The following is a 24,802-nucleotide window of genomic DNA, read 5'->3' on the forward strand; positions in this document are numbered from 1 at the left end:
TGGGTCCCAGCCGGCTGCGTCCCATGGGCCAGATGTAGGACTCGGCGCTTACCCTGAGCCATTCTCCCAGCCTTGGAAAGGGAACAAATTAACAAAGAGTGCAAAAATAATCTGCTGGCTCCCCTAAGCTGGGAACTCAGGACAGAAATACCTCCTTAGCCTAGGTCCAGGCAAAAGGGGTCCACGGATTTTGAATGCCTTTCACCCCTGCATAGAACTGTGTGGGCCCGTTTCAACAGCATAGGCCTTCATGAACATAGTACAACAGGGTATATACCTAAAGTTTAACTTCAACTGTTTCACCTATATGGTGGAGAGGCAGGTTCATGACATTTGACACTGCTCTGCCTATTAAGCAGGGCCCTCACCTACCCACATCAGGCCTGAGGACTGGTGGCTCCACACACACCATCTAGCCACCCACGACAGGGGTCCAAGAATAAATGGCACCTCCCAGTCCTTACAGCCAACATTGGGTGCCCATGGTTCGGCTGCAAAACACACCCGCCTATACACTCTAGGGAAACAGGGACATGCTTTCCTCGCAGACACTCAGGGGTAGTTTTTAGCCCCCTGCCTTGCTTAGCGCATGACCCCCTACTGCAGCAAGATACCTATGCCTACACCAATCACCCCTGCTTGTCTAGGACCATAGGTGAGAGCCTGCATCACACACTTGGTGACTGACCACCTGGACACCTGAGCTGAATCCATACAAGAAAAGTGAACTGACTCCTGGGATCACATATGTAGTAACAACTCTAACCACCTGGTGACAGGACGTTAGAGCTTCAAAGGCACAACTAATCAAACTAGCTCACTCGAACAGCCTATTTGGCCATATCAAAACAAAGCAAGAAGCTAGGACATGGTAAGCAAACATAAAATAAATAAAAACAGTAGCATATTAATGGCTCAGACACAACCATCAATATCAAATCACATAAAGAGGCAGACCATGATGGCTTCAGTAGGCTCCCAAAATAAAGAATCAAGAAATCTTACAGATGAAGAGAACTTCCTGGAATTACCAGAGGTAGAATACAAAAGATTAATATACAGAACTCTTCAAGAGATCAGGAAGGAGAGGAGGCAAAACATAGAACAAGCCCAAACAGCACACAGACAGAGCAACAGAGGAACTTAAGAAGATTAGAGAAGAGCATAATAGTAAATTTAATAGGCTGCAACAATCCATAGAGAACAAACAGAAATCGAGAAGATTAACAATAAAATTTCAGAATTAGGCAACTCAATAGAAAGTCATAGGAGCAGAATTGAGGCAATGAAAGTCAGAATTAGTGAGATTGAAGATAAAGCACTTGGCACCAACACATTTGAGGGAAAATCATATAAATGAATTTTTTTTTTAAAAATGAAGCCCTAAGAATTATGTGGGACTTTATCAAGAAGAATAATCTATGAGTGATTAGAGTACAAGAATGGGGTGGGGGGAGGGGGCAGATAACAGGAAATACAGAGAGAATTGTTGAAGATTTTTGGCAGGAAACTTTCCTGATAGCGTGAAAGATGAGAAGATATCTATCCAAGATGTTCATCAAACCCCACACAAGGTAGATCCCAAAAGAAAGTCACCAGGACATGTTATAATCAGACTTGCCAAAACCAGAGATAAAGAGAGAATTTTAAGAGCGACTAGGGAAAAACAAAAAGTAACCTACAAAGGAGAGTCAATAAGACTAAGCTCGGACTACTCAGCAGAAATCAAGCAGGCACAAAGGACAACATATATAAAGCCTTGAAGGAAAAAAATTGACAGCCAAGACTTATATATCCAGGAAAACTATCTCTCGAATATGATGGCTAAATTAAGACATTTCCTGAAAAACAGAATTTTAGGGAATTTGCAAAAACCAAACCAAAATTACACAAAATACTAAAGGAGTCCTCTGGTTAGAAAATCATAACATCAGATAAAAAACCAAGACTAGAACACAGGACAGAGCAACCAGTTATCAATCCAGTAGGGGAAATCACAAAAATAAGTCAAAGCTAAAATGCACAAAACAGGGAAACAGAGACGTCATTATGTAAAAGATGACAACAGTAAAACAAAAAGGGGGACTAAAAAGTGTAGTCATAGATCTTTCATATGGAAAGAAAGTCAAAGAGATATAAAGAAATGATAAGATTGGTTTAAACTTAGAAAAATAGGGGTAAATATTAAAGTAACCACAAAGGAAACTAACAAAGCTGCACATCAAAATAAAAAAACAAGAAAAACCTAAAGACTCAGTAAATACAAAATCAACAATAATGGAAAAGAGGAAAAGAAAATATATAAAGAAAAATGACTCAGCACACAAAATGAAGTGAAACGAACTGTCAACAACACAAACCAAAAAAAGACATCAAAATGACAGCACTAAACTTATACCTATCAATAATTATGCTGAATGTAAATGAACTAAATTCACCAATAAAGAGACAGAGAGTAGCAGAATGGATTAAAAGAACATGATCCATCTATATGCTGCCTATAAGAGATACACCTTATACTTAAAAACAAAAAAAAAACTAAAACTCAGAGGATGGAAAAAAAATATATCAAGCAAACAACAATCGAGGAAGGCAGGAGTAGCAATATTAATTTGTGACAAAATACACTTTAAAGTAAAATCTACCACAGAGAATAAGGAAGGACACTATATAATGATTAAAAAGGTCAGTACACCAGGAGGACATAATCATAATAAATATTTACATACCCAATGACAGGGCTCCAAAATATGTAAAACAAATGTTAACAGCATTGAAAAGAAAGATAGACAGCTCCACAATTAGAGTAGGAGACTTCAACACACCAGTTTCGGTGAATGACGGACCATCCACAAAGAAGCTCGGTAAAGACACAGGAGATCTAAATGCCACAATCAATGAACTTGACCTCATAGACATATACAGAACACTCCACCCAAAAGCAGCCAAGTATACTGTCTTTTCTAATACACATGGAACGTTCTCCAGAATAGATCACATATTAAGCCATAAGCAAGCCTTATCAGAATCGAAAACACTGAAATATTACAAAGCATCTTCTCTGACCATAAAGCTGTAAAAGTAGAAACCAGTAACAGAAAAAAGAAAAGAAAAAATCAAACATTTGGAAACTAAACAACACCTTGCTCAAAATCTATTGAGTTATAGAAGAAATTAAGAATGTAATAAAGAAATCCATAGAATCAAATGAGAATGAAAACACTTCCTCCCAGATCCTTTGGGACACAGCAAAAGCAGTGCTCAGAGGTCAATTTATAGCAGTAAACGCACACATCCAAGAAGAAGAGCCAAAATCAAAGAATTAACTCTACAATTAGAACAAATAGAAAGAAAATAGCAAAAGAAGCCTTCAGGCACCAGAAGAAAGCAAATAATAAAAATTAGAGCAGAATTAAATGAAATAGCTAATAGAAAAACAATTGAAAGAGCTAACGAGACCAAAAGCTGGTTCTTTGTGAAGATCAGCAAAATCAATAAACCATTGACCAAACTGACAAAAGAAAAACAGGAGAGGTAGCAAATAACCCTCATAAGAAATGAGATGGGTGCTATCACAGCAGACCCAACTGAAATTAAAAGAATCATAACAGAATACAATGAAAAATTGTACACTAACAAATTTGAAAACCTAGAGGAAATGGACAAATTTCTAGAAACACACTACCTACCTAAACTAACACAAACAGAGGTAGAACGACTAAATAAACCTATAACAAAAGAGGTTGAAAAGGTAAAAAGCCCTGGCCCTGATGGCTTCACTGGAGAATTCTACAAAACTTTCAGAGAAGTGTTAACACCACTATTACTAAAGGTATTTCAAAGCATAGAAAAAGGATGGAATACTCCCAAACTCATTCTATGAAGCCAGCATAGCCCTGATACCAAAACCGGGTAAAGACACCACAAAAAAAGAAAATTACAGACCTATATCCCTCATGAACTTTGACACAAAAGTCCTCAACAAAATTCTAGCCAATAGAATTCAATAACATATCAAAAAATAATTCACCATGACCAAGTGGGATTTGTAGCAGGTTTGCAGGGATGATTCAACATTAGAAAAACAATCAATGTATTCCATCACATAAATAAAACAAAAGACAAGAACTACATGATCTTATCAATTGATACAGAAAATGCATTTGACAAAGTCCAACACCTGTTCGTGATAAAAACTCTCAGCAAAATAGGAATAGAAGGAAGATTCCTCAACATAATAAAGGGCATTTATACAAAGCCAACAGCCAGCATCATCCTAAATGGAGAAAGCCTGAAAGCATTCCCCTTGAGATCAGGAACCAGACAAGGATGCCCTTTATCACCACTCTTATTCAACATTGTGCTGGGGGTCCTAGCCAGAGCAGTTAGGCTAGATAAAGAAATAAATGGCATCCAAATTGGTGAGGAAGAAGTAAAAGTGTCTCTGTTTGCAGGTGGTACGCTCTCATACACAGAAAACCCTAAAGAAACCACAAGAAAAATACTGAAACTAATAGAATTCAGCAAAGTATCAAGATACAAGATAAACACACAAAGATCAGTTGGATTCCTCTACACCAAAAAAGAGAAAGTCAAAGAGAAAATCACCAAATCAATGTTATTTACAATAGCCCCCAAGTAGATAAAATACTTAGGAATAAACCTAACAAGAGACCTAAAAGCCCTATACAAAAAAAACTATAAGCCACTACTGCAAGAAACCAAAAGAGACCTACATAAGTGGAAAAAAATACCTTGCTTATAGATAGGAATACTCAACATTGTGAAAATGTCTATTCTACCCAAAGCAATCTATAGATACAATGCGATCCCAATCCAAATTCCAATGACATATTTTAATGAGATAGAGAAACAAATCATCAACTTCATAGGGGAAGGGAAGAGGCCCTGGATAAGTTAAAAAAAAAAAAAAAAAAAAGCATTACTGAAAAAGAAGAATAAGGTGGGAAGCCTCACACTACCTGATTTTAGAAATTATTATACCACCACAGTAGTCAAAACAGCCTGGCACTAGTACAAACAACAGATACATAGACCAATGAAACAGATTTGAGAATCCAGACGTAAATTCATCCGCTTATGAGCAGCTGATATTTGACAAAGGCCCAAAGTCGGTTAATTGGACCCGTACCTTACACCATGCACAAAAAGTAACTCAAAATGGATCAAAGACCTAAATAAAAAGTCTAAAACTGTAAAGATCATGGAAGAAAAAGTAGGGACAACACTGAGAACCCTAATACATGGCATAAATAGTATACAAAACACTACTAACAATGCACAAACACCAGAAGAGAAACTATTTAACTGGGTAGAAGAAAAGAAAATTTTTAGCTCCTAAAAATCAAACACTAATGCTCATCAAAAAACTACACCAAAAGAGTAAAAAGACTACCTACAGACTGGGAAAAAAAAATTTGGCTACGACAAATGCAATCAGCATCTAATCTCTAAAATCTACAAGATACTGTGAAACCTCAGCAACAAAAAGACAAATAACCCAATTAAAAAATGGGCAAAGGATATGAACAGGCACTTCACCAAAGAAGACATGCAGGTGGCTAACAGATACATGAGGAAATCCTCACGATCATTAGCCATTAGAGAAATGCAAATCAAAACTACAATGTGATACCATCTCACCCCGACAAGGCTGGCATTAATCCAAAAAACACAGAATAATAAATGTTAGAGAGGTTATGGAGAGACTGGGACACTTATACACTACTGGTAGGACTGTAAAATGGTACAACCACTTTGCAAATCGATTTGGCACTCCCTTATAAAGCTAGAAATAGAAGTACCAGATCCAGCAATCACATACCTTGGAATATATCCTACAGAAATAAGAACCCTCACACAAATAGATATGTGCACACCCATGTTCATTGCAGCACTGTTTACAAGAGCAAAGAGATGGAAATAACCTAGGTGCCCATCAACAGATGAATGGCTAAACAAATTATGGTATATTCACACAGTGGAATACTACACGACAGTAAAGAACAATGATGAATCTGTGAAATATCTCATAATATGGATGATTCTGGAAGGCATTAAGCTGAGTGAAATCAGTCGCAAAAGGACTAATATTATATGAGATCACTATTATAAGAACTCAAGAAAAGGTTTAAACACAGAAGAAAACATTCTTTGATGGTTATGAAGATGGGGAGGAAGGGAGAAGGGTATTCACTAACTAGATAAAGTAGAAAAGAATTATTTTGGGTGAGGGGAAGGACAACACACAATACAGGGAGAATTAAGACAACTGGACTAATCCAAAAGCTAAGAAGTTTCCTGAATACAACCAAACACTTCGAGGGACAGAGTAGCAGGGGTGGGGGTCTGGGGACCATGGTTTCAGGGGACGTCTAGGTCAATTGGTATAACAAAGTTTATTAAGAAAACGTTCTGCATCCCACTTTGGTGAGTGGTGTCTGTGGTCTTAAAAGCTGGCAAGCAGCCATCTAAGATGTATCAATTGGTCTCAACCCACCTGGAGCAAAGGAGAATAAAGAACACTAAAGACACAAGGAAAATATGAGCCCAAGATACAGAAAGGGCCACATAAAGCAGACTCCATCAGCCTGAGACTGGAAGAACTAGATGGTTCCTGGCTATCACCAATGACTTCCCTGACAGGGAACACAACAGAGTCCCTGATGGAGCAGGAGAAAAGTGGGGTGCAGAACTTAAATTCTAGCAAGAAGACCAGACTTAACAGTCTGACTGAGACTGAAGGGACCCCAGAGGACATGGCCCCTGGACTCTGTCTTAGCCCAAAACTAAAACCATTCCTGAAGCCAACTCTTCAGACAGGGATTAGACTGGACTATAAGACATAAAATGATATTTAGTGGGTTGGGTATAAGACATAAAATGATATTAGTGAAGAGTGTGCTTCTTAGCTCAAGTAGGTACATGAGACTATATTGGAAGCTTCTATCCAGAGGCAAGGTGAGAAGGTAGAGGGGGACAGGAGCTGGCCGAATGAACACGGGAAATACGGAGTGGAGAGGAGGAGTATTCTGTCACATTATAGGGAGAGCAACTAGGGTCACACAACCATGTGTGTATAAATTTTTATATGAGAAACTGATATGAACTATAAACTTCCACTTAAAGCACAATTAAAAAAATTACATATGTTGCTCATATTCTGTTGGACAGAGCTGTTCTAGAACACTGAAGGTTTGTAGCTACAGGAACATTTAAAATGCAGTGGGAAAGGTAACCACGTATGGCTCTCATCATGGAGCATTTTCCCAGGTCTCTTGCCTTTCGCTTGTCGAGTCATTGTCTTGAAATCACATGGTTTGGTTTTGTTCTCTTGTCAACAAATAGACTTGCTACCTGAAAGCATCATTGATTTTTCCTTATTTCACCATTGCATCAATTAAGTTAAGAAACTCTTCTAGCCACATCAAAAAGAGGAATGACCTAATGGGCCGTGAATGCATCTTGCAAATTCCACCTGGACCAGAATCAACCCATTCTCTTTTTCTTTCTCATGGAAAACAAAAACAGAAAGCACCTGTTCTCCTGGCGCTAATTGGTATAATTGCCCCCAGGTCTTGTGTTGTCTGCAGCTGGGTGAAGCATTGCCAAGGTCACAGCGGTTCCTGGCTATGCTGGGCCGTGGTCATGCTCAGCTAGATGACGGTCACCCTGCCGGCCTGGGCCCTTACAGCACTCCCCCTCGTGGCACCACACCCAGGAGGTGGGTCTGTCATTGGGCAGACCCGGATGTGACTCACCATGGCACCCTGGGCACCCTTACAGGTTATGGGTGCCGCAGCCTGAACATTATCACGTTCTCTGAAGAGTCGCAAACCCCGTGAGAGAGAATTTCACTGGTCCTGTTTATTCAGCATGTACACTCTCATATCAAAGTACCTGCCCTCTATTTATTTGCTCTTCATTTTTATGGTCTTTAGGCAGAGTAAACTACAGATAAGAAACCTGTCTAAAGATTTGGAGGGAGGGGGAGGCATTAGGAAGGGGATTGAGTAATGACTGGGACACTGGGACCGGGAGAGAAACATCTGTGCACGTTGATTTGAAGCTGAAAAAGGCTTGTGCTTCTTGCCCACTGTGGACTCTGCAGGGCATTCCTGCCTAGCCTGGGGAGGGGAGGGTGGCTGCCCTGTGAGCCCAGGAGGTCTAGGGCCCTCTAGGGGCTCTGCAAGGAGACAGGAAGGGCTGTAACTCATTGTAACCCTTTGGGGAGAAGTGGAAGGGAGTGAGGTGGGGAAGAAAGAGCAAATAGTGCTAAATCTCCCCCTCTTTAGATTTTACATTGGAAAGCAAAATAGAGAAGTTGCCAATTGCTTTTGTTGGATAATTCATTCATGCAGATGCCCAGGGCTTAGAGCCCCAGTTTTGCATCAAGACAAGAGCAAGCTGCAGGAGGGGCTGCCTGCTTTCTCTTCCCCCTCCCTCGGAGGTGCCAGGTCTTTGGCAGCCTCTCCTGAGAAACCCCAGCCATGGGCCTGGACAGCTGTGGTCAGATCCTCCCTCACTCCACAACCACCTTAATGAGTGGTGTCTGTCATCACTGCCCACTCTCCTCCCAGACAAGCAGGGTCCTAGGAATCAGACCCACTTTGGGGTACCCAGGAGCCAGGCCCGTGAGCCAGCTGAGATGGGACTAAGTGACTGCCTCTAGGCCAAACCTGTGAGGTTTCAAGAAGGTGAATGGAAGGAAGGGCCTGGCAGGAAAGTAGGACCCAGGCACAAGGGAATAGGACTCAGCTTAGGAAGAGGCGTGGACTGGAGGTGGGGAGGGAAACCAGCTCAGAGCCCTGACCCCTTTGGCATGGCTACCAATGCATTCCATAGGGCAGCTGAGGCCTGCACTTGGGTGGGAGGAAGCCGCTGAAGGGCTGTGATGGCTCAGGCCTTGCCAACGCCCATCTCCCTAGGTCTCCGGGCTACCTGCTGGGATCATTAGGCATTCCATAACACAATGAAGAGGTGTATGCTATCCACAATATGACAAACACAGAAACCACTTTTCAAAAAAAAAAAGGAATTGTTATTAGTTAGAAGACTAAGGGATTATTTTAAATTTTGCCCACTAAAAAAAAATTATTACCCAAGACAGATTTTACCAAAACAAACAGAATTCTAAAGAAAAGGGGGAGTTATCCACCATAATCCACCCATTTCAACGAATCACACTGGTCAGTAGGTTTGGGTTTCTGTCTTACCCTTGCCGTATGCAAGTTATTTTTATATCTTCATAATCAGTCTATGTGGAGTTACAAATCCTGATTTTTTCACATCATATACTAACTTAAGTTATCATTATTGTGTTTCTACATATACCTCATAATCACCATTTTTCCTAGTTTCAATGCCTGGTGGAATCAAAGTCCAGTGATTTCTTTAACTATCCCTACTGTTGACATTTTAGGAGTTCTTCCCATGAATATACTAGTTTTCCTTTTGTTGAATTATTTCCTTTAGGCAAATTATTAAGACAGAGATGAATGACCCAAAGTTCTTACAAAGAAACGTAGTTTGTTTCTTGAAGAAGTTTGTTTTTTTCTTGTAACATGTCCACATTGCTTTCCAATAGAGCAACAAGTGGCAGTGGTAACCAGTGTAAATGACTCAGACTTACTGTATCTTTATCAGCTTGGGGTAATTTTTTTTTTCTTTTTTGCTAATTTAACTTTTATAAAATAGTAGGGCCAAAGGAATTTTCATCTTAAATTTGTTTTTAATTCTTATTAATATTGTGCTCTTCAGTGTTTCATAGAGTGATGTGATTAGATATTTTGACATGATGGTAAATACTTCAAAGTTAAAAAAATAGCTATAATTGATTTGGTTGGGTTCCTTAAACATCCCAAACTAATGGCAAGCATTTGGGAAGGGCTCTGTTTTCCATTTCGAATACTATTCTATGTAACATTTCATTTTTTTTTTTTTTTTTTTCTCTGCTATACGTGTTCTTAATTCTTTAAACTTAAATTTCTTTAAGCCATCACATTTCCTGGAAGAGAAAAACAAAACTTTAGTAAAATGCGTTCAGATAATTAAAGTTCAAAGCGAAAGAACTAAGGGGAACAATCATGTACTCTTGTGAGCCTTATTAATTTGTCCACATGCACACACATCACCAGCCCGTCCCCTTTGTCTGGGTTGTCAGAAGACATTAACTGCCACCAATCTGGAAGCCACTTCCTGGCTCTCAAAAGGACGCAATCACCAAACAAGAAAGGCTCATTTATCTGAATTAAAACCTGGCTACGTAAGTGAGGATTGTGCAGAGCATATTTCATGCGTCATTATCTGAGCCCGATTAGCAGTGATGGAAATTGGTCCTCAATTTTAACAATCAGCAGAAAAACCTTCAGCTTTCACTGCAAACAATTGCCTTATGCATGTCTGTGTTTTTTGCACAATAGAAAAATAGAGACGAGCTCTTGCAAAGAGAGTTTTCAAATTGTTTTGGCAGCACTTGTCTCGCTGATGCTATTGTCCCTGTGACGCAAATAAGGTAACGTCCAGTTCTCCCAGCCCAATGGTTTGACATCTTCCTGGGCGCCCAGGGCTGCAAGGACCAGATGGTGCCTCCTGGCCCTGGACACGGCCTTCTCCTGGGCTTTGGAGCAGGCCCACCCGGTCTAGACCCTGGTGAGATCTTGGGCAGTTTTGTTAAGTCTCTGTGTACATAGTTGCCTGTCTGTTCAATGGAGATAACACACCACCTACCTTCTAAATTGGTTGTGGGGATTATACTAGGATAATCCATGCAAAAGAGCTCTGTTCAGGAGCTGGAACATGAAGACAGCCAACTCAGCATAAAGGACTGGGCTGGCCAGGCCCGTCCCTGCTCTGTGAAGAAAGATCCTTAGCTCTTTGATGCAGCCTGTGTGAAGGCATTTGGGGTTAAGTGCTTCGAGTGGAAGCTGTTATTACTGTAACTGTTGTTATAATGATAATTTTTGCTACCATCCTCTTCATTGTTTTTATTTTCCCTGGTGAAGAGCCCAAAGGAGCACCCAGGAGTGGATTATCCAATAGGCAGGGTAAGCACAGTGCTTACCTTGCTTACCAGATCATCTATAGTGAACAGTTGCTTGTAAGTTTCACCACATTTTTTATTATCATTCAGTATAACATCTTTGAAATTGTTCACTACAGATTGGTAAGTAAATGCATGTAAGCCTGTGCTTACCTTGCTTACTTGGTCATCCGTCCCTGTCAGGGATTGTAAATTTGAAAAGAGACTTTGATTCTGTAGAAGGTACTGTGGGGTTGGGAGAAAGACTTGGGGATAACCTGATTGTGCAGTTCCCAAGTGGTGTGTGAGCATGGGCATTTTCAAGCTTCTCGCAGCCTGGAACCTAACCCCTATTACCGTTCAGATGTAAGATACCATTTGCAGCTTACAGCTTTAGAGTGACAGATACGCAGGCAAATCCTCTTTGCACGTTCACTTGTCTTTGTGCAGTGGATTATAATTTAGACTTCAGACTGCAGAGTGAGCGGGACTTGTCTGTGGCCACATACATGCTAACACATACACACTCACATACACACATACACCCATATGCATACACATACACACAAATTCACACACATCCCTGCACAGTGTACTCGCATACATACACATACAAACACGTAGACCCACACTCAGACACACATACACTCACACACACATGCATTCACACATATACTACAAACATACATACTCACACTCACACTGATACACACACTCTGACACGTACACTTCAGAATCTCTGTCTCAGTAGTGCCAAGAACAGTGGTCTGAAGAACATGCGACTACCTGAAATTGATTACCAACTGCACCTTCCTTGGGTATTTCTGGGAGTAAATTAAATAAATAGTAAAAGAAATGAACGCCCTTGCTTTCTCTTTGGTGTCCCCCAGACCTGAAAAAGCTGCTACAGCCTCAAATGATGATGAACACCTATTGATCACTGGACAGTTCCAGAAAACCCATGCAGAGCTTGATGAAGAAGGTAAAGGCTACCCTACCTACTACTTTTATATTGTATTATGTGACTGTAATTCTGAAAGTTATTTTTCCTGGTCACACTTTTTGGATTAACTGTGTGAGGCAAGGAGCCTTGGTGGCACAGGGTTAAGCATTCGGCTGTTAACTGAAAGGTCAGCAGTTCGAATCTACCAGCCGCTCCTTGGAAACCCTATGGGGCAGTTCTACTCTGTCCTATAGGGTCACTGTGAGTCGGAATCAACTTGACGGCAATGGGTTTTGGGTTTATGTGAGTAAAAGGTCTTCAAAAGAAATTGGACTTAAGACAAATGTGAAGAAGCCTGCATGTGAGGGGAGAGCACCCTCAGGTGGGGCACAGTTCCCCACACACAGCTTTTCGTCCATGCTGCAGAACAGTACTGCAGAAACGTCTTAAGCAGCTTCGTAGAACGTTCTCTGGGTAATACTTATCCTACACATAAAACATGCCATACATGTTAAAACAAATAAATAAAAGGTTCAAAGCGCCCAAATGAGTTAGGGAAACCCTGAGTGACACAAAGATAAAAAGCTTTCTTTATTAACTTCTAGGCCTTTACTTGCTAAAATGTAGCATATCTCTCAGAGGAGAATGCAGCCCACAACATGTTGGCCGAAGGGACCCGTTTGTCATGGAGCATCTCATGGCACTGCTACTCTGTGGAGATATTTTTGGTAAACAGTAGTGTGAGGCCAGTGCAGATGCAAAAAATCCCTGTGAACAAATAGGGAATCTTTCAAACGAAGAAGCTGTACTGTTTCTTCCAGGGCACATACAGAAAAACAAATAAGAAGTTAGATATTGGCTACAAGTTAAAACAAGGAGGAGGAGGTGGAAGAGGAGGAAATGGAGGAGGAGAAGGAGGAAACAGACTGCAGGATCAATCAGTGGTTTTGTCTGACTGACTCCTCAGTTCCCTGTCCTCAGAATATATGGTTCGCAGAGCTGACACATTGAAATCAGCCTGCTGAGTCCCACAGGCATCTGACCACATGGCCTGCTGCATCATTTGGGGCTTTCAAGAGTCATGATAATTTTGAGGTACTCAAGACTTAGTCATCTAGCTCCTTAAGAAGTTAAAGGTAGAGCAAGTGGGCCCACATGTTCTGTTCTGCTTCCAGTGAACTTGAGAAACCTGGAGGTTAAAACCCAAAACTCACTTTCATGCTCCTGTGTTGAGCCAGTTCTTCCAGAGGGCTTGTATTCAGAAATCTCTTCAGCAAAAGATGTGGGCACCATGTTGTCACTACATACCTCACCTTGAAACACTGAGGGTCTGCAAACAGTTCTCTTGAGTAATGAGAGTTGAGATTCTGGCCCCAGGGCATATGTAGATTACAAACTGAAATGACATTTTTACAGATATGTAAATGACTTACACAGAAGTAACCTCAGGGAAATCAAACTCCTGGTTGTGATTGCACTAAGTCATTGTCATGGGAATTGCTCACTTGGTGTCAGTGTGTGACTTGTGTTTTTACTTCTTTGCAGAAATGGAAGAGAGTTATGAAACAGACACCAGCTCTCTAACCAACTCTTTAAATGATGTCTCCAACCACTTGACACAAGATGCCATAATCACCAGCAGCAATGCAGATGCAATCCCAGTGACATTCATAGGGGAAGTTTTAGATGATCCCGTTGATCTGGGGCTGTTTTCCAACAGAAACAACAATGCAGGTTCTTCTGACACGGGAAGCATTGCCAGCAGAAGAACCCACCTGTCATTCCAGGCTGAGGATAACCCGCCCCTTGGAAAGAAGAGAGAAGTGCCTGAATCATATACTCCTTCCCATGACAGTGGAAAAAACACCAGATTGGCCTTATCCAACACCTGTAATGCTGTGAATTCAATTAAAATTGGACCCAGAGTGACTACTTCTGCCTCAAAGTTACACACGGATGACCTAAATGCACAGGAAAAGAGCCAGGTGTATGGCTGGACCTGCAGTGAAAAGACTGGACCTGCTACCCAGAGAGGGAATTCACAGCCAGCAAGTGAAAAGGAAGGCAATGATAAAAATGAAGTCCTGTCACCACCTTCGTGGTATCAACGAGGCCAAAACACAGGGGGAAGTTATGGACTTAAATATGGCCTCACGACATACAAAATTGTTCCTGCAAAATCAGAGATGAGGTGTTATGACCGAGGAGCATCCCTCTCAACGGGTGCCATTAAGATTGATGAGCTAGGGAATCTGGTGGGTCCCTACATGAACGGGAGCAAGACCATACCCGTGTCATCATCCGTTCTTGAAACAGAAGGTCAACCCGTTGGAAAAGTAAAAGAATTCTGGAGGTCCACCTCCATGGAAAATCGTTCCAGTGTGCCCACGGAGTGCCCAGTGAAAAGAACCAGCACCACCCTGCCAACTAACCCCCAGAATCCAGAAAGCAGGCTCAGAGCACACCCCACCTCTCCAGGCCCCACACTGACATTGCCCCAGCAGCAGCCTGCACCCCGAGAAGATGGGAGGCATCTGGAGGAAAGGAGAAGCCAGTCACACAGAGCCATCACTGTTCAGGCAAAAGGGCCAGCAACTACCACCACAGAAGTCTCTTTTCTCAAGCCCCCGAGAAGAACATCCAGCCAGTACGTGGCCTCAGCTATAGCCAAGCGGATAGAAGCCCAAAAACCCCATGCTAACTTGACAGTGAAGCACAGTGATGCTCAGAGGAGTTATGAAGGCAGAGCCCCAAAGCCAGCTGGACGACATCTTGCTACAAAAGATAATATAACCCCCAACCCATGCTCAGAGACAGCACTACGTAAAGATGATGCAAAACAGCCCTGCTTCAACCTCTCCAGCAGTAACGGGGTGGAATCAGCAGTGGGTACCCATCCAAGAGCGGAGATCACTAGCTCCTATGGAAAGTTATCTGCTCAAAACTGTCCTGCTGGAACTCCAAAAAGCTCCTTTGTCCCACTAATCAAGCCTTCCCAGAGGGATCATGTTTCTGTGGGACAGAGCTGTGGCTTCAGTGGAAAGCAGAGTCCGAGGAACCAGAAGACCAGCTCAGCGTCTGAACCACAGTACGTGCAGGACAGTACAGACGCCCCCCCTTCCCACTCAGCGGATGAGCAGGCCTCCCCCAGGGCTTTGGTGAATGGCTTGAGGTGGCCCCCAGTCAGCAGCGAACCTCCTCACTCCCTGAAAGTGTCCACCACGAACAGCCATGTGTCTCCAGACACGGAGCAGAAACCGAATACATTATCTACAGATGCAAACGAAACAGAGGGCACTTTGACATCCAGCATTTTCGGGCCAAAGAAGAAATTCAAGCCTGTCATCCAAAGGCCAGCGCCAAAAGACACGTCCCTGCACAGTGCTCTGATGGAAGCCATCCATGCAGCAGGAGGGAAGGAAAAGCTGCGGAAGGTGAATAGGCCTGACTTAGATTCCTAGAGTGGGACTGGAGGAGAGGGAGAGGACAAGGATAAAGATGAGGCTGTTGACATCTTTATTTTTTTCTAACATGTCAATATGCTGCACTGAAATTGTCACAAGAAATAAAGTGGCTTATTTTGTCCCTTACATTTCCTGGGGTTAGAAAGGCAAGCATCCACTTCAGCCCTCTTCTGAATGGTTTCTGTGAATTAGCAGCCTGTGTGTGCTGCCGTCTACCTTCTGACGGTGGGTGGCATGGCTCCTCCATGTGGAAACTCTGTCAGTCCCACCAACAGTCCTGAGCAAATGTGTCTGATGCACACCCAGTGCTGACTGTGACCAGAATTTCTGCCCCAGTGCCCATGGACTATTTGGATAGAACTGCCGAAAGCACTCAAGTTGAGAGATTGTAGGCTTGTCTGCATGACTTTAGGCCCCTGAGTGCCGAAAAGATGTCAGCCAACAAACAGGCCAGAAGGAGTAGAGAGGCCAGGGGGTCTGGTCACTTCTAGACCAGTCCTTGAACAACTGACTGTGTACATAAAAAATGTAGGCTGGGGCCACTGCTTTTCTGTATTTGCATATTTCTTAGCAGCAGTATACTGTAATTCTTTCACAGTGATAGGAACAATTTTATGGTACTCCTTCACCCAGTATCTAGAGATTTAACTACTTACAACTATTTTCTCATTTAATAACCATTATAACAATCCCAATTATTCGGGATTATTATCTATATTTTGAGGTTGAAAACTCTGAGAGGCTAAGTAACATGGCTCAAGGTCACACTACTAGCTGGTGTGGACACAGGATTCTCATCCAGGCCTGCAGGACTGAGAAGCACACGCTAGCTCTGAAAGCTAGGACAAATGACAGGAGTGATGTGACATTAAGAGACAATCATTCGATGCTTCCCTAAATACATGTTGTTGTTAGTTGCCATTGAGTTGATTCCAACACATGATGACCACATGTGTGCAGGGTAGAACTGCTCCATGGGCTTTCAAAGCTGTTATCTTTCAGAATCAGATCACCAGGCCTGTCTTCCAAGGCACCTCTGAGTGGATTCAAACTGCCAACCAACCTTTTGGCTAGTAATGAAGTACTTAGCTATTTGTGCCACTTGAGGCCTCTTTCCCAAATACATAACCATTGATTTTTTTTTCTTTTCTCTAGTGTAAGGTCAATACAGAATCTTAATTTGATACTGTATCACATATACAAAAAAAAAAAAATACAGCCTCCTACAGATAAGAACTGTGCAAGGGATTATATAGGCCTCAGTGACGTGTTGGTTTTCTTTTGAGCTGCTTACAGGTTGCGTTTCTTTATTATCTGAATGAACTCCATTGACACTGTTAATATTCTAGACTGCAGAGCACACCTCAGAGAGAGGGCCAAAGAAGCTGTTCTACACGGAGGCAGAGAGCGAGCGGTCGGCACTGCTGGCGGCCATCCGTGGGCACAGTGGTGCCTGCAGCCTGAAGAAGGTAAGAGGGCAGCCTCCCGTAGGCGTGCTGGCATCAGGCACCCTCCTCCCCTGGCAGCCTGGCTGGGAGCCCCAAACGCAAGGGCAACCCTCCTGGCTGATGGCCACCCTGACACCCGTGAGGAGATGGGTGTGAAGAAGCCCCATCTGGCTCCAGAGTACGGGACAGTCCCTCAGCAGCCAGAGCGAAAGACATGAGAGCTCCTAGAAACACTTCTGGGTGGGGTTCCTTGGGCTGCAAAAAAAAAAAAAAAAAAAACGCCACAGACCAGATGGTTTATGACAGCAGAAGCTTACCGTCTCACAGATATGGAGCCTGGGAGTCTGCATTCCGGGCATTGCAGGGCCATGCTCTCTCCCTCGGCTCTAGGGGAAGATCCTTTCATGTCTCTGCCAACTTCTGGTAGACCCAGGCATTTCTTGGCACTCCTTGGCTTGTAGAGATGGCTTCACATAGCCGTTATCCCCTTGTGTCTGTCTCTGTCTGTCTCTCCTCTTTTACAAGGAGGCTGCTATGATTGCATTAGGATGAGCACTGCCCTGGTATGACCTCATGCTGACTTAACTGATAACATCTTCAAAGACCTTTATTTCCAAACAAGGTCACGGTCATAGGTACAGGGGTCAGGACTTCAGCCTATCTTTTGGGGAGGGCACAGTTCAGTCCCTAACAATGCCCCACCCTTTTCTGAATGCATGACTCCTCCAACGTGGGCGCTTAAAATTGAGCAGATTCCAGCTGATGACCAAATGCAGCTTCAAGCTTAGAAAGTTCAGCAACTGGGAGTCAATTCCCTTCCATCTCTTAGGATGAAGTTGCTGCAGAACTGCAGCGTTGGTTTTTCCATCACCTCAGGGGCCGAGTGGGCCTCGGGTGCCTGGGCCAGTGTCATCTGCAGCTTCCATACACAATACAAAAAGCATGTGACTCATATGTACCCTCCAGTGACTGGTCAGCTTCCTGTGTCCCTTCTGTTTCTGTCCTCACCTGCCAAGAAGAGTTATAAGACCAAGAAGTTTTCTGTAAATAATGATAGCCACTCCGAGAGGAAGTCCTGCCAAATCCTGAGTCCCTGTCACTGGTTGAGGTCCTGGTGGCATAATGGTTAAAGAGCTCGGCCGCTAACCAACAGGTCAGCAGGTCGAATCCACCAGCTGTTCCTGGGAAACCCTGTGGGGCAGTTCTGTCCTGTCCTGTAGGGTTGCTGTGAGTCAGAACTGACTCAATAGCAATTGGTTTGGTTTTGAGGTTGTCATGGGTTAGGTGGGATGCAGGGGGAAAGCAGGGACAGATGTTTCCCCAGCAAGCAAACAGGCTTCCCTGGCTTGTTGCAAAGGAGCCCTTCAGGTCCAAAGGTAAGATAATCAGCCTCCTCACAGGAAGCAGCTTTGGGGACATTTTCATTTAACACTTTCATTGCTAGGTGTCATCCCTTGCCTCTGAGGAGCTCCAAACCCTCCGAGATGCTGAACTGTCTGCACACGGGTCACAAATCCCTCAGCAAGACAGCCTGTGTGTATCACCCCCACCACCCCCCTTGCCTCCTGCTGCCCCAGCTCCCCCCGTGCCCAGGACAGCGACAGCCTCCAAGTTCAGCACGGGCACTCTCAACAACCCTGTGGATGCCAGGCAAGCCCTGATGGATGCCATTCGCTCCGGCTCGGGGGCTGCGAGATTAAAAAAGGTAACTGTGTGTAAGCGTTTGTGTGTGTGTGTGTTCAAGAGACACACTTGATGGCACAGATATGCAGTGCAGTGTCACAAGTATGCTGCACACACCAGAAGTGAGGTCAGCGTGGGCCAGGAGCCACCAACAAGAAGACAGGCTGCAGGGCAAAAAACAGCTAATATGGCTGTTACTCTTAGACATATCAGAGAGAGGAAGAGAGGCGCTCTCCCCTCACATAGGTGAGACGGTTGGTGCCTGGAGGGTAGGTGCCTACCCATGTCCTCAGCTGAACCTGAGAATAAAAAAAAAAACCTGAGAGGCAGCTTAAAAGCTTTTTATTTGCATGCTTTTTTTTTTTTTCTTCATTTTTATGGAATTTGATGAATGAGTCGTAATCAACTTGACAACAATGGGTTTGGTTTTGGTTTTGGCTTATACATGACTATGTGTTGGAATCGACTTGATGGCAACGGGTTCGTTTTTGTTTTTTCTTACATGTAGAAGGAACCCTGGTAGCCCAGTGGTTAAGCTCTCAGCTATTAAGTTACTGGTCAGCGGCTTGAACCCACCAGCCACTCCAAGGAAGAAAAGACCTGGTGATCTTCTCCTGTGAAGATTACAGCCTAGGAAACCCTATGGGACAGTTCTACTCTGTCCTATGAGTAGAAAATCTGCTCGACAGCACCTAACACCACCATGTATAATGGGGGGAAAGTACAGAAATTGGGGTGAATGACAGAATAAGGGTAATAAAAATTAGACCAAGTAAATTCTGATAAGATAGCTCTGGAAGTTCAGTAGAGAGGTGTCCTCTCCAAACACAGTGCGGTGACAGACTAAAGGCACAGATCGTAAGAGCCCTTCCCTGGGAGTCCAGAGTGATGCAGTTAGTTAGCAGCCCCAGTGGTCTGGCTGATCTTGGATGTTTTTGAGGTCCTAAAACAGTATTTCTTCAAGTGAAATCCATAGACCATGTATCTCCTGAATCAGATTTTCTGGGAGTTGAGTCTAATATTCCGCAGTGGTTGCCAGGTTTCAAATGGTTGCCAGGTGACTTAAATTAAAATTTGAGGTTAGTTATCTCATTTGAGCTTTGGATATATTTTGAACTATGTTGAATGCAATCATGTAAAGGATCTGATAACACACAGGATTTGTGGCTTTATAGACATTTTCTGGTTAGGTAATTTTGGATCTTTTCAGAAGTATGCCCTCCATCTTGCAGGGGTGATGGGGAGCCTAGGGTTCAGAGAGGCTAAAGCTTGTCTGAGGTCACACAGGTAGGAAGCGGTGGACTAAAAAATCTCAGAGGCAGTAGTGGTTCAGTGGTAGAATTCTTACCTTCCATGCAAGAGGCCAGGGCTTGACTCTCAGCCAGTGTATCTCATTTGCAGCCACCATCCGTCTGTCAGTGGAGGCTTGCATGTTGTTGTGATGCTGAACAGGTTTCAGCAGAGCTTCCAGACTAAGACAGACTAGGAAGAAAGGCCTGGCGATCTACTTCTGAAAGTCAGCCAATGAAAACTCTTTGGATCACAGTGATCCCCAACCAATCACAAGGACGGCACAGGACCAGGCAGTATTTCCTCCTGATGTGCATGGGGTTGCCTTGAGTCAGCTAACAACAACAAAATTTTAACCTAGGGCTTGCTTTCTCTGAAGCCCACTGATTCTCTACCTTCCAGGAAAACAAAAAGGCATAAGAGTTGTCTGAAAGAACAGAGGAAGTTGTGCTGTGAACAGGGAGATGGCGGGAGATGTAGGAAGTAGGTAGGAAGAGCCAGAACTAGAGGAGGCCGGTTGGGCATTCAGGGAGGAGGAATCAGGGAGCAGGTACGTCAGGGCGCAGGCCAGCAGGGCAGCCCTGGGCACACAAGGAGGAAAGGTCATCAGGGCTCTCCCGTCCTGGCTTGGGTAGGAGCCCAGGGTATTGTTCCTAATGTGATAGCAAGGTCATTTCAGCTACCTCAAATGGCATTTCAAAACCCAGGTTTTCATTGTTTCATAGATCTGTCTAAGCACTATTACCTGCCTTATCCACCCCTAAAAGTTCTGTGCAATAAATGTGACTATGGCAATTCTGAGGTTTGGATGCCTTCAATAGTTTTCCTTGGGCTGGAAGGCTGGCCCTGAGTGACAAGGATGAATCTGACATTGGAATGCATGTCCCTTTCACTGTCTTTATCACTATTACGTCCAAATGACCCAGGGCCTTCACCTGCCCATTTCTACTGTTCATCACAGAAGCATATAAAACCTGCCCAAGAAACTGTGAGTGAGGAGGTCAGGAACTGGTTGGTGAACTTCCCGCCAGAGCTGCCTCACGCAGCCTGGTTCAGTCGCCACTGGGGCATCCAGGCACAGCCTGGCCAAGTAGCTTCACCTGGAACCAAGACTTTCACCTTGTGGAGGTGTTGGCTTGACTTCCCTTTCTAAGAGCTTGCCCTCAATCTCCTCCATCTGTGCTGAGCAGTAGATCTGTAGCACCATGGGAGACACTGCCACTCGGGCAGCAAGGGACCATGATGCGTTTTCCCAGCAGATTAGATGGTGCTTTTCTGCTGCTACATGGGCTGTGGAGGCCACTTGGGCATCAGATCATTCGATGACACTTATTTGATGTTTAGATTCCTTTCACCTTTTGAGCTTTTAAAGCTATGTAACTGCAAGGAAAATGCCACAAATGTGGGGTCTACAGGCTCCATGATGGGCGGGCTGGGCTCTCCGTTGGCACTCACACGTGTAGATTTCCCTTCTTCCTCTCTTGGGTATTCAGTGAGGGCTCCAGGACAGTTGTTACTGGGAGAACATCCTGGATCCTGGATCAGAGGGGTATTTTTATGGGTTGATTTTATTCGAATCCACCAGGCATTCCTTGGAAACTGTATGGGGCAGTTCTACTGTCCTACAGGGTCACTATGAGTCAGAATTGACTCTATGGCAATGGGTTTGTTTTTTGTTTGTTTCTATAGGATAACCAGTAAAACCGGTTGCCTCCAAGTCAGTTCCAATTCATGGCGACCCCACGTGTGTCAGAGTAGACCAATGATTCAAGGGTTCTCAATGGCTAATTTTTCAGAAGTAGGTCACCAGGCCTTTCTTCCGAGGCACCTCTTGGTGGACTGGAACCTCCAACCTTTCAGTTAGCACTCAAACACTTCAACTATTTGCACCACCCAGGGACACCTAGGGATACTCCCTGTAGAAAGGACTTTGCCATACTTCAAAACAACTGAAAATATATTTGCCTTCCATAGTGTGTGAAGCAAATGGTTTCTCTGCCACTGTATTTGTGGTTGTTGAAGAAATTTCTGGTTTTATGTATTTTTTCTCCAACTCTAAACAAGAGCTTTTGCAGCTCTACAAAGTCTTCTGCCACCTCTCTAGTACAAAACCCACCCACTCCTCCTGAATGCAGCCTTCAGATTTACCCCCTAGGGTCTGATTTTCTTCCACTTCACCCTACGCTTCTATTCAAGGTAAAAGTATATGCTTCTGACTGCTTTAGATGGCTGTTTAAAATGCATTCTTTCAGAGAGCCTGGAATTTACACCAAGTGCCCTCTTAATCCTGGTTTATGTTTAAAACATCCACATATCCTGCCATTCTCTCAGCGAGCATCGCCTACAAGTCCCCCAGGATCCAGGCATGTGGAAGCCACTGATGAGAGAAAGATGACCCCTTGTCTGTGCCCTCAGAGAGCTCTCAGCCAAGAAAAGAGAGAGGTGTGCACGTTGTGGGAGTCCCTGGGTAGTACAAACGGTTCATGTGCTCGGCTACAAACTGAAACAAAGGTTGGCAGTTGGAGTCTACCTTGTGGCACCGCAGAAGAAAGTCCTGATGGCCTCCTTCAGAAAAACGAGCCACTGAAACCCGTACGAAGCACAGTTCTGCTCTGACACACAGGATCGCCATGAGTCAGAATAGACTCAACAGCAACTGGTTTGGTACATTCTTTGTTGACCTTGGGAAGTTTTCAAAAAGAGAAGCATGATGAAAGTCTCCAAGGCAGTTTCCTCGTGTGTCACGTCTTTCCTCTTAGGAGGGTAGCAGAGCAAGCGTTTAGTCAGTCTCCTTCCTGGACAGGAAGGCTGCAGCGTCCATGGCACAGACGGGCGAGTGAACGCAGACATGGTAAATCACTTACCCGGGGCCTTAACGAGGTCAGCGCCACTGCTGAGCGCAGACATCTTATCAACCAGACTTGGGCAGTTCCCAACCACTTTGGAAAATGCCTCACAAAAGCCATACCCAGTCTCTGCTCCCTGCTGTGCCCGCACAGATGCCAGCTTTCCCACTGCAGGAACTAGCTGATGCAAACCACCGTGTTGCATGCAGCAACGCCCGGCCTTGTCAGGAGACCTGTGGGAAATTGTTTCACGAGTGTCACTGTCTCCACAGAGGCCCATGCAACCCAAAACTGTGCAGGGGGGACATCTTCTTTCTAAGCCTAAGTGTCTTAACATGTGGGTAAGAGAGATCCAAGGTCCTTATAACGCAGAAATAGAGATTTATGTCAGAGCATGAAGACTAACCATGAGTAAAAATTGTGTCACACACTGGGTTCATGTTGCTCATGACGTAAAACTTTGTTTTGGTTAAGCTGAAAGAGTTTAGAGGTACATAGAGGCCAGTTCTGGTTTTGTATACCCTGTGCTGTGATCATTCTGCCCATTACAACTGCAAGCAGAACACAGGGAAGCTTGTCACAGGAGACCCTCTCATGCTGTGACCCCTCAAAACCAAAAAAAACCTGTTGCCATTGAGTTTATTCCAACTCAGCGGCCCTATAGGGCAGAGTAGAACTGTGCCATAGGGTTTCCAAGGAGTGGCTGGTGGATTTGAACTGCCAAACTTTTGGTTAGCAGCTGTAACTCTGAACCACTGCTCCACCAGGGCCCCGTGACCCCTCAGAGCCTTCTCAAATGCCCTTCCCATTCCTGGAAAGCTGTTCCCAACCCTTTGCCAGGTAACTCCCACTCATATTTCACGTTCTGTTCCTGTAGTCGCCTCAGGTCCTCAGAAAGTCTCTCGTAACTCCCCAGGCTGTTAGAAAATCACACAACTTTTCCTTCATAATACTAATCACAGCATGGTTTCTGTAACAATCAGTGTAACTTGTATTTAATGCCTGCCACACCAGAAGCTCCATGAGTCTCCCCAGCTCCTGGCACAGTTCCTGGCACATAGCAAATATTCCATAACTATTTACTGGAAGAATGGAGAGAGAGAGAACTCATGTTTCCTTGGCCCACCAGATTAGTAGCTCTGCGCGACCGGGTCTCCACGTCTTCATAACTCACGTATTTCATAATCATTGTAAATCCGGCCAAGAAGCCACCTCATTCTAGAAGCAGCTACTTTCTTTCCCTTATGGAAAGTCAGAGGAGTTTTGTCCATCTTCAGTCTCCCATCACTGGTCCTATGTGTATTCTTCTAAGTTAGCCAACAGCTGTGTAGCTGGCTCCCTTGAGAAATTGGCAGTGCCCTAGGATCTGATTGGCCCAGGCTGGAAGGCAGGAGGCTACATAGAGAATCCCACTGCTCTCTTAAAATTTTTTTACTCTCCCCAAAACCATTTCCCTATCACCATTGTTCATTTTTTTTTTTTTTTTTCATAAAAATGTCATTCTCCCTGGCAGGGATAGAAGTAAAATAAAACTTGAATATTTTTACAGCTTTCTGTGTTGGCCTTGACCTTGAGCTGCAAGCCTTATCCCTCCATTGATTTTCTTCTTATCCAACCAAAATAAAAAGGGAATCGCTTGGCAAGCCTAGAACCTTTGGAACTCCAGGGAATCTCCCAATACCATGCTTCCAGCCCGTGCCTTACAGCACGTACTCTTCCTTGGACATGCGCCCTCGCTCGTCCTTGAAAGCCCTTGTCTGGTCACACCCACCTGGTGCTGGTCCATTGATCAGGTAACCAGGCACTTCACAGCAAAGCTTTCCCTTATCTCAGTCTAGATAGCTATCTCTCTTCAGGGTGGTCTAAGCTTAGGTGACACTATTGGCCATCAGTATCACTTTATACTACATTCGTGGTGAACTAAAAAATCACCAAGCTCTTGGTTGTTGAATTGTCACCTGGACAGATCTTTGTAATACTGTCTTTCTGCAATTGGCTTTTTGCATCAATTTTCAGGAATCTTCCTATTCCACCCTAAATGTTTTGTTAATTTACTGAGAACTTTTCAAATCTCAATCCAGCCATCA

The 24,802-nt window shown here is 43.9% G+C and overlaps 1 protein-coding gene across 3 annotated transcripts in view; it reads left to right on the forward strand.

Moving 5' to 3' along the window:
- Positions 1-24,802, forward strand: part of COBL (cordon-bleu WH2 repeat protein) — a 370,310-nt gene that overhangs the window by 335,745 nt on the left and 9,763 nt on the right. For all 3 annotated transcript variants that reach the window (XM_064290208.1, XM_023544235.2, XM_023544236.2), the window contains 4 exons: positions 11,932-12,023; positions 13,530-15,418; positions 16,798-16,917; positions 18,341-18,601. In XM_064290208.1, coding sequence (XP_064146278.1) covers positions 11,932-12,023; positions 13,530-15,418; positions 16,798-16,917; positions 18,341-18,601 — 2,362 coding nt within the window. The remainder of the gene's footprint in view (positions 1-11,931; positions 12,024-13,529; positions 15,419-16,797; positions 16,918-18,340; positions 18,602-24,802) is intronic.

The sequence above is a fragment of the Loxodonta africana genome, chromosome 8 (assembly GCF_030014295.1).
Source record: "Loxodonta africana isolate mLoxAfr1 chromosome 8, mLoxAfr1.hap2, whole genome shotgun sequence".
In the NCBI taxonomy this organism is placed as follows: Eukaryota; Metazoa; Chordata; class Mammalia; order Proboscidea; family Elephantidae; genus Loxodonta; species Loxodonta africana.